We start from the raw sequence: 15,371 nt of genomic DNA, 5'->3' as shown, positions 1-15,371 counted from the left end.
ACTTCCCTTCATTGCTTTTTAATTATCCCCTGAGAACCTAGCACACTGTTCTGAACATACTTAGGAAATGGATAAAAATGCAAACAAAAGAATGCATCTCTTAATTAAGTAGGAACCAAGGAAACAGGCTTAAGTACAGATTAGGAAGTTTAGAAACTAGTGAATACTGTATGTGTCTTCAAAGGGTAAAACCTTTCTGATAGCATTTTATAAAGGCATTTTATTTTGAAACTTCAAACCTACACAAAAATAGAATAGTTGGTGACCCCCATATACCCATCCCCTACTTCAGTGATTTTTAAATTTTTACGTTTTCTTTACTTCATTTTTTTCCTTTTTTTAACCTTTGCTCGTGCATTTCCCCAAGTTTTTATTTTAAAAAATTCAAACCTGAATTTTACTGAAAAGTTGAAAGAATGGTACTTTAAGTGCCCGTATACCCTTCACTTAAATGTCAGTTCTCTTTGTACACACACAGCACTTTTTTTTTTTTTAAACCATTTGCAAGTTTGCAGGCATCCTGACACTTTACCCCTAGATACACAGCAGGCGTTTTCTAAGAGCAAGGCATTCCCACATAACCACAGACCATTGTCACACTTGAGAAGATTGACAGTGATTCAGTAATGTCATCTCATGTACAACCCATATTCTGTAACAGTCCTCACCATGTTTCTAATAACTTTTAAATCCTGTCAGGCTCTCACTCCTTGTATTCCTTACATCTCTTCATTTTAATTCTATATTCTAGAATAGTCTGTTCACTTTTTTGCTTTACTTACTTACTTATTTAATTCCATTGGCTGTATTCTTCCAAAAAGTCAGTTATTTAGAACGTGATCTGCAGATGTCTTTTTAAAAGTATCTGTTTCAAAGCACTTCTGACCCTGACTTCCCGGGCACGCTCCTCTACGTGGGCCTGCTTGGCAGACACCAGCCACAAGCTCTGGGGTTCCCAGGCCACCTGTGCTTCTGACTAAATAAATAGCTACACGTTTGGGGGTTGCCACTACCCGCTCAGATTCGATACTTTGCTAGAATGACAAGTCAGAGCCAGGCAAAAGAAGAGACACAGAGGGTGAGGTCTGGGGATTCCCAAAGGCACAGCTGCCATAGCCTCTGGTCACTTCCCTTCCCAGTGCGTCAGTGTATGTTACCAACCAAGAAGCTTATCTAAGCTTCAAAGTCCAGAGTTTTTATTGGGCTTTGTTATGTAGGCGTGATTGATTGAATCAATGTCCACTCCCTCTCCCCTCCCAAGAGGTGAGGCTCATGTCACATGGTTTAAAGCCCAAACCTCTAATCACCCGTTTGGGCTCTCAGCTTGGCCAGTCCCCATCCTGGAGCTTTTGAAGTGCCCACCATGAATAACAAAGACATTCCAGGTACTTAGAGGCTCCCTCCCAGGAATCAGAAACAAAGACCAGCAATTCTTTATTATACAGCACTGGTTAATATAAAGTCGCCACAAGAATCTAGTCACTGAAGCGTCATGAAATGAGCGTAATAAGTGAGCTACCTTCTTCTGCTCAGGAGCGAGAGAGGACTAGAACTTGTGTGTCACCTGTCTGCAGTGTCACGGTAACACTGACCCTGCACACAATACGCAGGGGACCAGGTGCAGGACATGGAGCTCTCCTCTTTGGGTGGTTTGGGAGCTTGGGTGACCATTTTGGATAAGGACTGTTTGCAATGTCTGGAAGCAGGAAACACTTGGGGGAGGGGATGACTGCTGTTTGACAGAACCAAAGGTTAGTGAGCACTGATTTACTCTTGTCACCAAAAGTGCCCATCACAGGCATGCAATTAGATGGTCATTGTCATTTTAGACTGACATTTGCATCCATGGATAGGCTTGGATTTATGAGGTAGGTCTCCTAGCAGCTGGTTATCTCTTCGTGGACACAAAGCAGCAGTCATCAAGTACCATGTTTGTTTTCTTTTCTTTCTTTTTTTTAAAATTGAATTTTCTGAACATTTTATTATAAATATTTTCAAACATAAAGCAAAGTTGAAAGAATTTTGCCATCAGGACCCATATATCTACCACCTAGATTCTACCATTAGTATTTTACTATACTTGCTTTATTATATATTGATCTGTTCATCGCTCTATCCATCTATCAATGCATTTTATTGTTTGTGTTGGGAGGAGAACTTTTCCAGCTTGGGTCCTGTGGTTGGGTGTCTGCAAATTGACAACAGACAGACTAACAGGAGAAAAGACAAGGTGTATTCACGCATGCGTGTGGGAGTGCTCATGAGTAACTTGCTGAAAACCAGAAATAAAAGGCTTAAATACTAAATTTAACAAAAGGAGGAGTGCTGTAGGAGAATTAGGACTTCTGGGGGAAAGCATGGAGGGTTCTGTCGGGCTTTATGATGCCAGTGGACAGCTGAATTTGCACTTCCTGGTACTAAGGGTCAGACTTCTCCCAATCCAGAAACTCCCTGGGATGGAGGTCCGTGGCAGCTGTATTTTCAGGAGGCTCTGCTTAAGGTTAGATGGCATTCCTTTCTGTGGCCGCTGATTGTTTAGATTGTTTTCAGTTTAAACTGAAAACCACTTTGATGGACTATTAATCCCTTCATCTGATGCATTTGTAAACGTCAGCACACTTCCCCCTAAATACTTCATACATAACGTTAACTAAAGTCCAATATTTACATCTTTATCTTTTGAGATAAATTTTACATATAATGAAATGCACAGATCTTAAGTATATATGTGCTGAGTTATTTGTGTAACGTAAACCGCAAAAAGTTCCCTCCTGTATCCAGCCAATTCCTACCCTTCTTTTAGCCTCACCATATTTTAATTCTTAGTAATTCTATAATAATCTACCGGTTATGATATTTAATAACAAATAGCTTTTCATGCTTATATCTATTACAAGCTACATTGTGACTTGAGAAATATGAAAATGTTAAACAAGGTATCCCAGACTTAAGAAAATATGATATGTTCCCTGGTGCCTTTGAGGATCCACCAAATAAAGAACTCTAGGAGTATGTAACCGGGGTCTTCTTAAGTTTAGTACACAGCTGATCTAATTAAGATTTCTGTATGAGAATAACTAGTCAGTTTTATTTAGTAGTTATTTTATATTAAGTACCTATGTTTGCAAAGGTATCACAAAGAGAAAATACAGTTGGAAGCACCAGTTTTTAAAAAAATCAATACTTAAGTAGTTTGACAGCTCCTGTTTAAGCTCTACTTTTTTAGTCATTTACTCTCTAATTTACTTTTCCCCCAAAAGGATGAACCTGTAAATTACCCTCTGGCCTCATCTGCGTACAGCTCCCCAACTAGCCTTTATTTCTGCAGACTCAGGCCAGGCAGCGTGAGCTCTCCCACTTATGACCAAGCAGGTGGCTTGGATCCTTTATTCTAGTATCCCGGCAAGGACTTCCTTGATCATGGGAGAGCACCCAATGTAATTGGAAGTGAAATCCTGTTAAGAGTGTAATCCTCACGTTGACTTTCCTTCTCATTATAATTAAAATTCACGGTCACCCTTGGTGAAGAAGTTACTCTGTTCTCTAAGCCCCCTTTTAAAGAATACTCTGCTTACATTTTATGACTCTAACTGCTGGTTAACTCTAGTTTTTCTCCTTTTAAGTGTGTTTGTATATAATGTAACAATTGTATTATAAAACAATGGTTGCTTCATATCAGTCTTCTATCAGGATGTGACAATAGATTTTTGTTGTTGTTAAGGAATTTTATGTCCTATACAAATATTGCATTAAGTGATAATGATAAGCCATCCTGGATTTCAAACAGTTAGTTGATTCTTGCTATAAGTAACATACCTTAAAAGTTTTAAGTTAACCAAATCGATAGAATTGATTAAATAGCTAAGGCAACCTTGAAATAGACCCCATAAATGTAGTCATCTGATCTTGACAAAGGATCAAAGGCAATACAATCTTGACAAAGGAGCAAAGATTGTCTCTTTAACAAATGGTGCTGGAACAACTGGACATCCACATGCAAAAAGAAAAAAAAGAACCTAGACACAGATCTTACACCCTTCACAAAAATGAACTCAAAATGGATGAGAGGCCTAAGTGTAAAATGAAAAACCATAAAACTTCTAGAAGATAACATAAGAGAAAACCTAGATGACCTTGGGTATGGTAATGCCTTTTGTGATACAAAACCAAAGACATCCATGAAAGAAATAATTGATAAGCTAAACTTCATTAAAATTAAAAACTTCTGCTCTGCAAAAGACAACGTCAAGAGATCAAGAAGATAAGCCACAGACTGGGAGAAAATATTTGCGACAGACACGACTGATAAAGGACTGTTATCCAAAATCTGCAGAGAACTCTTAAAAGACTCAACTGTAGGAAAACAACCCAATTAAAAAATGGTCCAAAGACCATATTAGCAGACAACAAAGACACCAAAGAAGATACACAGATGGCAAAGGAGCACCTGAAAAGATGTTCCACATCATGTCACCACTACACACCTGCTAGACTGGCCAAAATCTGGAACACTGTCAACATCAAATGCTGCTGAACACGTGAAGCAACAGGAACTCTCACTAGCTGCTGGTGGGAATGCAGAATGGTGCAGCCACTTTTGAAGACAGTTTGGCGGTTTCTTACAAAACTAAACATACTCTTACAATATGATCCAGCAATCAGACTCCTTGGTATTTTCCCAAAGGATTAAAAACTTGTATCTACACCAAAACCTGCACTTGAAAGTTTTTTTTTTTTTAATTTATTTTATTTATTTATTTTTGGCTGCATTGGGTCTTCATTGCTGTGCATGGGCTTTCTCTAGTTGCGGCGAGCGGGGGCTACTCTTCATTGTGGTGCGCGGGCTTCTCATTGTGGTGGCCTCTCTTGTTGCTGAGCGCGGGCTCTAGGCGCGTGGGCTTCAGTAGTTGTGGCTCGTGGACTCTAGAGCTCAGGCTCAGCAGTTGTGGCACACGGACTTAGTTGCTCTGCGGCATGTGGGATCTTCCCAGACCAGGGCTCGAACCCGTGTCCCCTGCATTGGCAGGCAGATTCTTAACCACTGCACCACCAGGGAAGCCCTGCACTTGAAAGTTTATAGCAGCTTCGTTCATAATTGTCAAAACTCAGAAGCAACCAGGATGTCCTTCAGTAGGTGAATGGATAAATTGTGGTACATCCAGACAATGGAGTATTATTCAGTGCTAAAAAGAAATGAGCTATCAAGCTATGAAAAGACATGGAGGAGGCTTAAGTGCACATTACTAAGTGAAAGAAGCCAATCTGAGAAGGCTACATACTGTATGATTCCAGCTAGATGACATTCTTCTGGAAAAGGCAAAACTATGAAGATAATAAGTATCAATAGATCGGTGGTTGCCAGGGGAGTGGGGGGCGGAGGGGAGTTGAATAGGCAGAGCACAGAGGATTTTTAGGGAAGTGAAAATATTCTGTGTGATACTATAATAGTGGATACAAGGCATTATACATTTGTCCAGACCCCATAGAACACCCAGAGTGAACCCTAATGTAAACTATGAACTCAGGGCTCATCCTGTGTAAAAAATGTACCATTCTGGTGACTGATGTTGATCACAGAGGAGGCTGTGTGTGTCAGTGCAGGGGTTACAAGGGAAATCTCTGTACCTTCCTCTCAATTGTGCTGTAAACCTAAAATTGCTCTAAAAAAATAGTCTTAAAAAAAAAATAGTGAAGGCAACAAAAAGTGTGTTGTAGTTAAAAAACCATTGTGTTGTTGGATAGGTTTTTTTGTTTTGTTTTTTGTTTTTGTCCCAGCTCTACCATGACCCTAGGTCAGACAGTGAGCTTCTCTAGACCTCAGTTTGCTTTTCTAATGACCCTTTGCTTTATGTGTCCTCAAGTCTTAAAACGTGGGGATTTTTAGATTATTGTGTCTGCATCTCAGTGGTAGCTATCTTATGGCGAACAAGTATGCAAATCAACTTGTAAATAGGAGTTTAAAATGTTCCAGGCAAATCTTCCAGAAAAAGGAACTAACATCTTTGCATGAATCTTTGCAATACCCCTGTTATCTCCATTTATATACCACAGCTGACACTAGCTGGTATTAGTGTTTAATAGAAGACTTGAACCCAAGTCTATCCTGACCTTCCTAGTAAGCTGCTTTCTAATAGAACAGAGTTTTGAAACTGTAGGAAGTCATTGAGTAATGCTATTTATATATATACGTATATTTGTATGTTTTATGAAAAATTTATGTTGTTTTTCAAATTGAGGTTATCGAAAGCAAGAACTTCAGGCAAAGGGTGGTTTTGAAGCTAGACTGAATTTGATGTTACAGATATCCAGAGAGAATAAAAGCAAAACCAATTAAGATCTGGGAAAGGAGGGTTCTCTTTGGGGAAATACCCACAGTCCAGAAGGGATTCGGAGAAAGATCTCGGAACTGATCATGCGTTAATTATCTGCATCACTGCTTCTCACCACTGTTGTTTTTTATGTTATTGTTTGGATTGCACATTGCTTTGAGAAGCCAGTGAAAGCCACAGATCTCTCTAGAAAACACAGATACCTTCAGGTTAGAAACTCCTGATCTTTTACATCCATATGCGCTGCGACAGACACAGGGCACCCCACCCAGCAGGCTGCTTGCTCTGTTCTCCCGTTAACCTTGCACTTGTGCCCCAGAGACCAGCAATGAAACAAGCAGTCCTTTACAGTATAGAACTACTGCATTGGTAGATCTTGTCTCGTTGGTGGAAATGAGGTCAGATTCCCTTTGTCTTCTTCACTCTTTGAGGGCTTGGCCTGTTGTTACCTTTGAGGATTCTCCTAATTTTCTTCGAGAGGAGTCTGCTGAGCTTTCTTTGTGGTTCCCTTGCCCATTTACTTTTTTTTTATTATTATTAATTAATTTATTTATTTATTTATTTATTTATGGCTGCGTTGGGTCTTCGTTGCCACGCGCGGGCTTTCTCTAGTTGCGGTGAGCGGGGGCTACTCTTCATTGCGGTGTGCGGGCTTCTCATTGCAGTGGCTTCTCTTGTTGCGGAGCATGGGCTCTAGGTGCGTGGGCTTCGGTAGTTGTGGCGCACGGGCTTAGTTGCTCCGTGGCACGTGGGATCTTCCTGGACCAGGGATCGAACCCGTGTCCCCTGCATTGGCAGGCGGATTCTTAACCACTGCGCCACCAGGGAAGCTCTGCCCATTTACTTTTGTTCAAGCTGCTTTATTTCCCCCTTTTCCATCTGGGACAGGTGTGCCATTTCCCCTTAAAAAAACTTTTTTCTAAGAATTATATTCCTTTGATCCTGCCACGTCTTTCATAGTCAAATAAGAGGTTATCACCTTTTTACTTCTGTCAATTTCTTTATCATCACTGTTGACCATTGTCATAGTTGTTACCACTACTGACATTTATGGAGAAACTTCTGGCTGCGTGCCATGCTATGCTGTTCACATGCATTATCTCAGTCCTTTGAAGTAACCGGATCTCATTTTAAAGGAGTATAAACCGAGGCTCAGAGAGCCCAGTAACTTGCCCAAAGCCCCATAAGCTAGGAAGTGGTAGATGGGACTTGAATCTAAGTAGGTCACCAGGACACCATGGCCCACTTCTTAATCACTTTACTAACACTATAGAGAGTTTAGTAATTCAAATTCCCTCCTATATGGTGTCATCCAGCTGACACCAGCTGAGTGGGCAATAATGGGTAATGTTTACTGACTACTAATTATAAGCTTTAGACGGACTATATTTTTTTCCTTCACAATAACCTTACGTGTCAGAAGCTATTATCCCCATTTTGAGGTGAGAGTATAAAGCTGTCTCCCCTCTTGGGACCTCAACCGTAAGGTACTGGAATACATCTGTCTTTGAAGCAATATTTTCTATTAGCAGAAGTACCTTAGACCTGAAATATGGAAAATGTAGCAGAGTTCATAGGTGGTTGTCAAGTACAGCCAAGTAAGTGTGACAGATGGGGGCAAAAAATGCTTTCAGGACACACCGAAACATGTCCAGTTGAGAGGGGTTAGCTGAGAAACCTCAGAGGCAAACCAAGCTGACGAGTACCAATCACAGCTGTTTTCAAGACAAGTCATCACCAGGCTATATGAGGCTCATTTCTTAACGTAATGAAAAATTATCTGTTTGAAACCAACAACCAACATCATGCTTAGCTTGAAACTCTAGGTGTTTTGAATAAAGTTAAGAACAAAACGAAGAAAACCGACATCATAGCTCTTAACGAAATTACACATAAATAAAATCCAGATTCTTTCCTGTGGCTCCAGGGTACATCACATCCACCCCTTCCCACCTCGGCAGTACCTCCTGCTGCTGTCTGCCTTGCTAGTTATTTATATCAAATCCTGCACTCCGGCCGCCAGTTCCTGGGATATACCGAGCTTTTTTCTGCTTTGAGGGCTTTGCATTTGTCTTTCCATCCCCCTGGATGCTCTGCCCCAGGCCCTCTCTTGCCTGGTCCTGCTCACCTTTCAGGAGGCTTCTCCCCGCCATGGCATCTCCAGGGAGTTGTCCTTTGCTTTTCTGCCTTTTCCCTTTCAGCCGCCTCCTTGTTTCCTTCGTCGCCTCCCTCACATGTAATTATCCCATTTGTTTTTCTTGTTTACTTTAAGTCTCTGCTGATCTTGAGCTGCACAAGGACCCTGCCCACAGCTCTATCTCTAGCACTTAAAAGGATGCCCGACACATAGAAGATGATTTGCAAATATGTGTTGAATAAATGAATGAACGAAAATCATTACCTGTGTACCAATGGTAGCCAGGTAGAAAATATAATGGTGGTGAAATTAATAACAGGAAGAAAAAATTATCAAATAGAGCCTAGAAATAAATCTGTGTAGGACGTATATTCATTTATTCAACAGAATTCAGCAAGTTCCTGCTATGCTAGGCACTGTGACTTAAAAGATGAATAAGACAAACATGGTCCTTGCCTGTTTTGAACTTAGAGAAATACAGAATTTAACTGAGACAGAGATGAAGCCATCATTTCTCTTAAAAATAGCAGGTGTATTATTTAACTCAAAATTCTGTCTGACTATTTTTATGGGGGTGGCTAGCGGGAGGAGATGGGAGAGGGATATAGCAGAACAAAATTATTTGAAGTTTATCTGAAAAAAATTAACCTCAGAGACTACTTGATTTATTTTTTAAAGACAGTGATGGGTGCTCTGGTTAGTCATACTTCCGAACTACTGCAGTGTGGTACTGGCTTTGGAATAAGTCATAAGTGTAAGGTAAAGATAACATTTCAGATTGCTGGGTAATCAATGTCTTGGTCAGCCGTTGATGTTGGGATGTGGACTGAATCATTTGAGGGGAAAATGAGATTCAATCTTGACCTCAGACCATACTTTTTTTTTTTTTTTTTTCCAAATTACTTAAAAACTTAGTTGTAAAAAGTGAAACCATCAAAGTCTTGGAAGAAAACATAGATGATTTTAATAATACAGATGATATAGAAGTGAAAATATAGATGGATATAATGTTAGTGCAGGAAAGACCTTTTTTTTAAAAAATTTTTTATTTACTTATTTATGGCTGTGTTGGGTCTTCGTCTCCGTGCGAGGGCTTTCTCTAGTTGCGGTGAGCAGGGGCCACTCTTCATTGCGGTGCGCGGGCCTCTCACTATCGCGGCCTCTCTTGTTGCGGAGCACAGGCTCCAGATGCGCAGGCTCAGTAATTGTGGCTCACGGGCCTAGTTGCTCCGCGACATGTGGGATCTTCCCAGACCAGGACTCGAACCCGTGTCCCCTGCATTGGCAGGCAGATTCTCAACCACTGCGCCACCAGGGAAGCCAGGAAAGGCCTTTTTAAGCCTGAATAGCAGGCAGAAATCTTAATAGAAGGTTTGGTAGATTGGAGTACGTAAGACTAGACTTAGATGGCAAAACAAAGAAGGGGGCAGTTTTTAATACAACAGTAGATGGTGGTTAATAAGCTTAATATGTAAAATATTCTTAGACACCAGTAAGTGGGTTGTATCTAGAATCATGAAATCTTGGAGCTGGAAAGGGTCTAATCCTATTCCTACATTTTACCAATGATGATGTCCATTTCCAGAGAAGTTAATTTCCTTACTCAAAGCCATACCACTAGGTGATCAATAGGACCCTTTTGCCCAACCCCTCGGTGGTGTTCGGGTGCAGAGAGTTAGGGAGGTAATGCAACCAGGAAACCTAAAGAACTCTTGTTGGGGACAGTTCAGATAGTACAATTCCAAGTACAATTTCAAGAAAGGGTCAGAGTTCGAAAAAATAGATTTTCAAGCCTTAAATAGAAGAGGCATAGAGGATCACTAGTTGGCCGTGTGTATAATAACATTTTTGAGTTCCTGGGGTGTTTTTGTTGTTGTTTTTAGAAAATTAATTATATATTACAGTTTTTTATTTTAATCCAAATTGAGATTTTATTCATTTTGCTTTGCCTGGGTCTTGGGGAACCTCAAGTATTTGATCAGAGAGGCCATAATTCAAGTATCACACTGTATGCTAGCAGCTTGCCTGAATTTCAAGCTTAGTACTGAGTAGAAATAAAAAGCAACCTTTGAAATGTGCCAGCCTCGTTTGAAAATAGAAATCATAGGAAGTGATAGCCTTTGTCCCAGTTCATAACAAAATTCGTAGTATCCCTTCATTCTCTCTACAAATTACGTCCTGGCTGTGTGTCGACACTGCACAAGGTTACGTGGATTAAAAAGAAACTACACAAACATACAAATCAGCAAACGCATGGGGCCTTATCCTTCCTCGGGTGAGGCTGGTGATCAGTGTGAAGATTTGTGTACGAGGCATGTACAAGGTGCCACGTGGGTCTAGGGGAGAGAACCACCGTCAGCCTGGTCTGAGGGATGAGCCGAGAAGGCGTCTAGTGTCCTTGAAGATGCTGTCAGTAATCAGCGGACATCCCAGAGTTCATTCAGCTCCTTCAGATTAAATTACCTTAATTTAACTGTTTTAGGAATTCTCTTTCCAGTGCTGGATATGTTTCTGGTGCTGAGGCATTGCTTTACAAACATTCTAATAAACTCCGCTTCTCTGGCAGAGCCCCCAGTTCCAAGGGGGAAAAAAATCGTTGTGAACATTTTCCTCTGTCCTCTTAGCGGCATCTACCAAAAAAATATTTGGGTTAATTTATGCCATTTAAAAATAATAATTTTCCAACTGCTGGTGATAGTTTTTTTTTTCTTTTTCTTCCCTACTTATTCTCTTTTTACTTCCTACTAATTCTTGTTCCAACTCAGTTTAATTTTGTCAATTATAGTTTGGGAATGTGTATGCTGTGCTTTTTGTGACGCAGCCTATGTTAATATTTCTTCCAGGGGTGAATCGGGTGCCGGGAAGACAGAAAATACTAAGAAAGTCATTCAGTACCTTGCTCATGTCGCTTCTTCACACAAAGGACGAAAGGACCATAATATTCCTGTAAGTGTTTGTTCTGCTGTTGTTTTTTAAAACCCTTAGATTTATTCTTTTGTAATTTCAGAAACAAGAATAAGGAAGCAAGCGGACTCAGTGTGCTGCTGTAATTGACAGCTCCCTGTCTCCGCCACTCCCCACCCAGCAAGGAGGGAGCTAGGGCATCAGGAAAATGTTAGTAACTAGCGATTCCACCAGGGCAAACTGGAATTACGGTTGTAACTCGAAGCCTAATTTCTTACAAAGCTGTGGTGGGGATTGTTAAACATCCATGAGCAGTGCTTAGGAAGACTTCTTCGTTTCCACCAAGAGAAGATCCTCAGATATTTTCAGCGCTTCTTCCTGAACTTACAGAGCTACCACCCACAGCAGCCTGAGGGGAGGATAGAAATTTGGGGAGAATTGGTGATAGGAAAGGGGTGAGAATATAAACATCAGTTATCCTTAATCTGTAGATACGAGAAGTAGTAGTTAATACTCCCTGAGAGATGCCAGGCAAACCAGCTTTCGCGGTTCTAAACCGCACACTGACTTGGTGCTTTGGATGTGGCTTACCGCTAGGAAAAGACACAGACTTGCTAACGTTTGCATTTATCTGTTTGTAACGAGCAGCAGGAATCACCTAAACCAGTGAAACACCAGGCAAGTGCTTTTCTTTATGCTTCTTAGTCTTGAGTGTTTGCACTAATTTCTGTCTTTGGATTGAATCTCTACTAGAAACAAATACCATTAGTTCTGAGCAAAATCTCCTATGAACAAAATATTTAGTTTTGAAATTGTGTTGCTTTGAGGCTTATTCTTTCCGGAGAAGCAGCATGCCATTTTGCTTTACCTTTGTTTTGTAGAGGAATTTTAATATTTATTTACCCATTCATCATGACATTGAATCATATGTTTATGAAGCCTGTAAACTTAGGGTTTCACGTGTCAATTACCAGGTGGAATTACTTTAATACTTCTTAAATAGGTGGAAACCTGACTTTATGCCATACATTAAATTTTGAATTTGGGGCTGCAGCTTTAAAAGTTGCAACTTAAAAAATTTCTAATCTGTTAACATTGTAGGGCCTGGTAAGTGTTTTAACCCAAAAGCCTCATTGTATTTAATACATAAATTTAGAATTTCCTTTATCCAGGGCAAGTAGCAGAGGAATGTTATTCTCCCTAATTATCAGATGCCTGCCTTTAACTCTGCAGAGCATAGCAATGAACAAACCATGGACCGGAGCATTTCCTGCTACTTGGCAAGAGAGGGAGGGCAGAGCTGAGCCAGATGCCTTGGATAGAATGGGACGTCTGTACTTGGACATCCCATTCCCTCGCACTGGAACCGTTTTGGTTTGTCTGTCTTCCACAAGCATAGTGGTGCAAAGCTAGCATAAAGCTAGAAATGATAGTGTTATGAAAACAATCTCTTAATATAAAGAAACGATCAGAAACATCTAAAGGAATAGTCCCAGATACTGAGATTTTCAGATATCTTTTTTAGAATTCTTAAGAAATTCTCAGACACTAAAGCTGTACTATACCTATGAAGGCCCAGGATGTCCTTTTGCTTTTAGCTGTAGACCAGACCAGTGATACGCATTGCGAGGATGAATGAAATAATCATTATCCTATATGATATTTAAAGGCTTCTTTGCCAGTTAAAGAAGGAATCTCTAGACCAGCAACCAGCTTTTCTTTGTGTTTTAGAGTACATGCTAAATGACCTTTTAATATGTACTTAGATCACTTAGCAAAATAGTGTTAAATAGTTAACATACAGATTTGGGTTTTCCAAATCCTCTGTGGATTACATAAATCATTAGTGTTAACATTTTGTTTCGATGTCATCTTAAACTACAGAGTGGATCCCTGTTGTGTGTGAGTAACATGCCTACCCCTAGATTTTACTTTGGGTCAAATCAAGCCCTGTAAGCAGGTATCCTCCAGGAAGGCGAGGCGACAGCTTCTCTGGGCCGTGCTGCACTGTCATTACTGATTTGCATGTCTTGTTGCATGTTCGCACTCCGCACAGAATCTTCCGTGCTGCTTTCCCCAAGGTTATGTTAATACTAGTCAAGTAGTAGCTATGCCGTGTTTTTAGAAACATGAGAAGACTCCTGGTTCTCAATTAATTTTTCTTCCCCAGCACACCTGAGGAATATGAGATACTCCTGAGCATAGGGACTGGTCACACCCTGGGGAGGGTTGAATCAAGAACTTACTTCTCTCCCCACCACCCCCTCTCCCCTTCCCGGGCACCCCTAGGCATGACTTCCTCACCCCATTTTGAGGATGACCACCGTAAAGTAATGGTTATACTTTGCAAAGGCAGTGTTTCTCTTGGTTTAATATCACTGGTTTCCAAATTTATGTTGCACTTTATTGGCAAAACTTAGATTCCCAGGAACCATTTGTGTCAATTGCTAGCATTTTATCACTAAACAGCAGTATAAATTGTAAAAACAAAGTGGAAGGCATTTGTAGGCTCCTGATTTTGTGAGTCTTCGTCTCTTTGCTCATTCTTTTTTTTAAATAACTTTATTAAGGTTTAAATTCATGTCCCATAAAATTCATTCCTTTAAAGTGTACAGGTCAGTGTTTTTGTTTTTGTTTTTTTTCAGTGTATTCCCAGAGTTATGCAATTATTACTACAATCAATTTTAGAATATTTTCATCACCCCAAAAAGAAAGCTTATACCTATTAGGAATCACCTTCCATGTTCTCCCAGCCCCTGGAAATCACTCATCTACTTCCTGTCTCTCTGACTCTGCCTATTCTGGGTATTTTATATGAACGGAATCATATCATATGTGGTTCTCACTGTGCATAGTGTTTTCAAGGTTCATCCATGCTGGAGCATGTGTAAGTGCTCCATTCCTTTTTATGGCCAAATAATAACCTATTATATTAAATTTGTCACGTTCTGTTTATCCCTTCACCAGTTGATGGCCATTTGGATTGTTTCCACTTTGGCACCAATATGAATAATGCTGCAATATATAAGTTTTCACGTAGGCACACATTTTCAGTTCTCTTGGGTGTATACCTAGGAGTGGAATTGCTGGATTGTGGTAATTTTCTGTTTAACATTTTGAGGAACTGCCACACTTTTCCATAGAGGCTGCACCACTTTACATTCCCCGCAATGTTTGAGGGTGCTAGTTTCTCCATACCCTGGGCAACACTTGTCTTTTTATTAAGGCCATCCTAGCGGTGTGAAGTGATCAGTATTTTTATGTTTACCTTATAACTTCATCTTCATTATAGAAATATGAACAAATGTAAGAAATAAATTTTCAAAATTAAGGTCACAATATTTAAGAAGTAAAACATTTACCTATCAACTTTTACTTACTATAACAAAATGAGTCCTCATTTGGCTTAATGCCCCGGCCAACAGCAAGTACAGCTCCAGTGCCCATATTCCCTCATCGCAGGTCACTGTTACAGACCCTCGATGTCTGGCACAGTGTTCAGGGCCGCTCCAAAGCCTGGACATGTTACGATTTCAGAGCAGATTTGAGGACGACTAATTTCTTAAACTGGACCATCCCCTGGGAATGACCCCTTCAAGCCAGCCCACCTCCCCACTGACTCCTGAGTCGTCCACCTCTAGATGGCAGCTTCCGGATGACTCTGTATCTACTGGTCTAAACTGCCTTGAACTAAGACAAAAAGGTGATAGATAGCAAGTAACAAGCACAGAAATTAGAGCCTGCCGCTCGAGATTAGAGTCTGGTTCTAAGCATGGCGATTGATTGCTGCTGCCAGCTTCCAACCCTACTCTGTGGTCAGTGGGACACCTGCAGCTTTGCCCCTCAGGCCTACAAGGGGCAGCAAGAGTCCAGCCCGAGTCCCCTTGCTGGCTGAACTGGAGTTTTGAAAGAGGTGTATGTATACATATATATATAATTTTTTTTTAACCACTTTAAAACTCATCCTATATCTATCATATAGCAAGTATATATAATACATT

At 40.5% G+C, this 15,371-nt stretch overlaps 1 protein-coding gene across 3 annotated transcripts in view; it reads left to right on the top strand.

The window, feature by feature from the left end:
• Nucleotides 1-15,371, top strand: part of MYH10 (myosin heavy chain 10) — a 137,978-nt gene that overhangs the window by 38,170 nt on the left and 84,437 nt on the right. For 2 of the 3 annotated variants that reach the window (XM_059907898.1, XM_059907899.1), the window contains exons 5-6: nt 11,310-11,412; nt 12,019-12,048. In XM_059907898.1, the coding sequence (XP_059763881.1) occupies nt 11,310-11,412; nt 12,019-12,048 (133 nt within the window). The remainder of the gene's footprint in view (nt 1-11,309; nt 11,413-12,018; nt 12,049-15,371) is intronic. The other variant, XM_059907900.1, reaches the window with a different exon arrangement.

Source organism: Balaenoptera ricei, chromosome 20, assembly GCF_028023285.1.
Source record: "Balaenoptera ricei isolate mBalRic1 chromosome 20, mBalRic1.hap2, whole genome shotgun sequence".
In the NCBI taxonomy this organism is placed as follows: Eukaryota; Metazoa; Chordata; class Mammalia; order Artiodactyla; family Balaenopteridae; genus Balaenoptera; species Balaenoptera ricei.
This window is presented reverse-complemented; position numbering and strand designations above follow the sequence as displayed.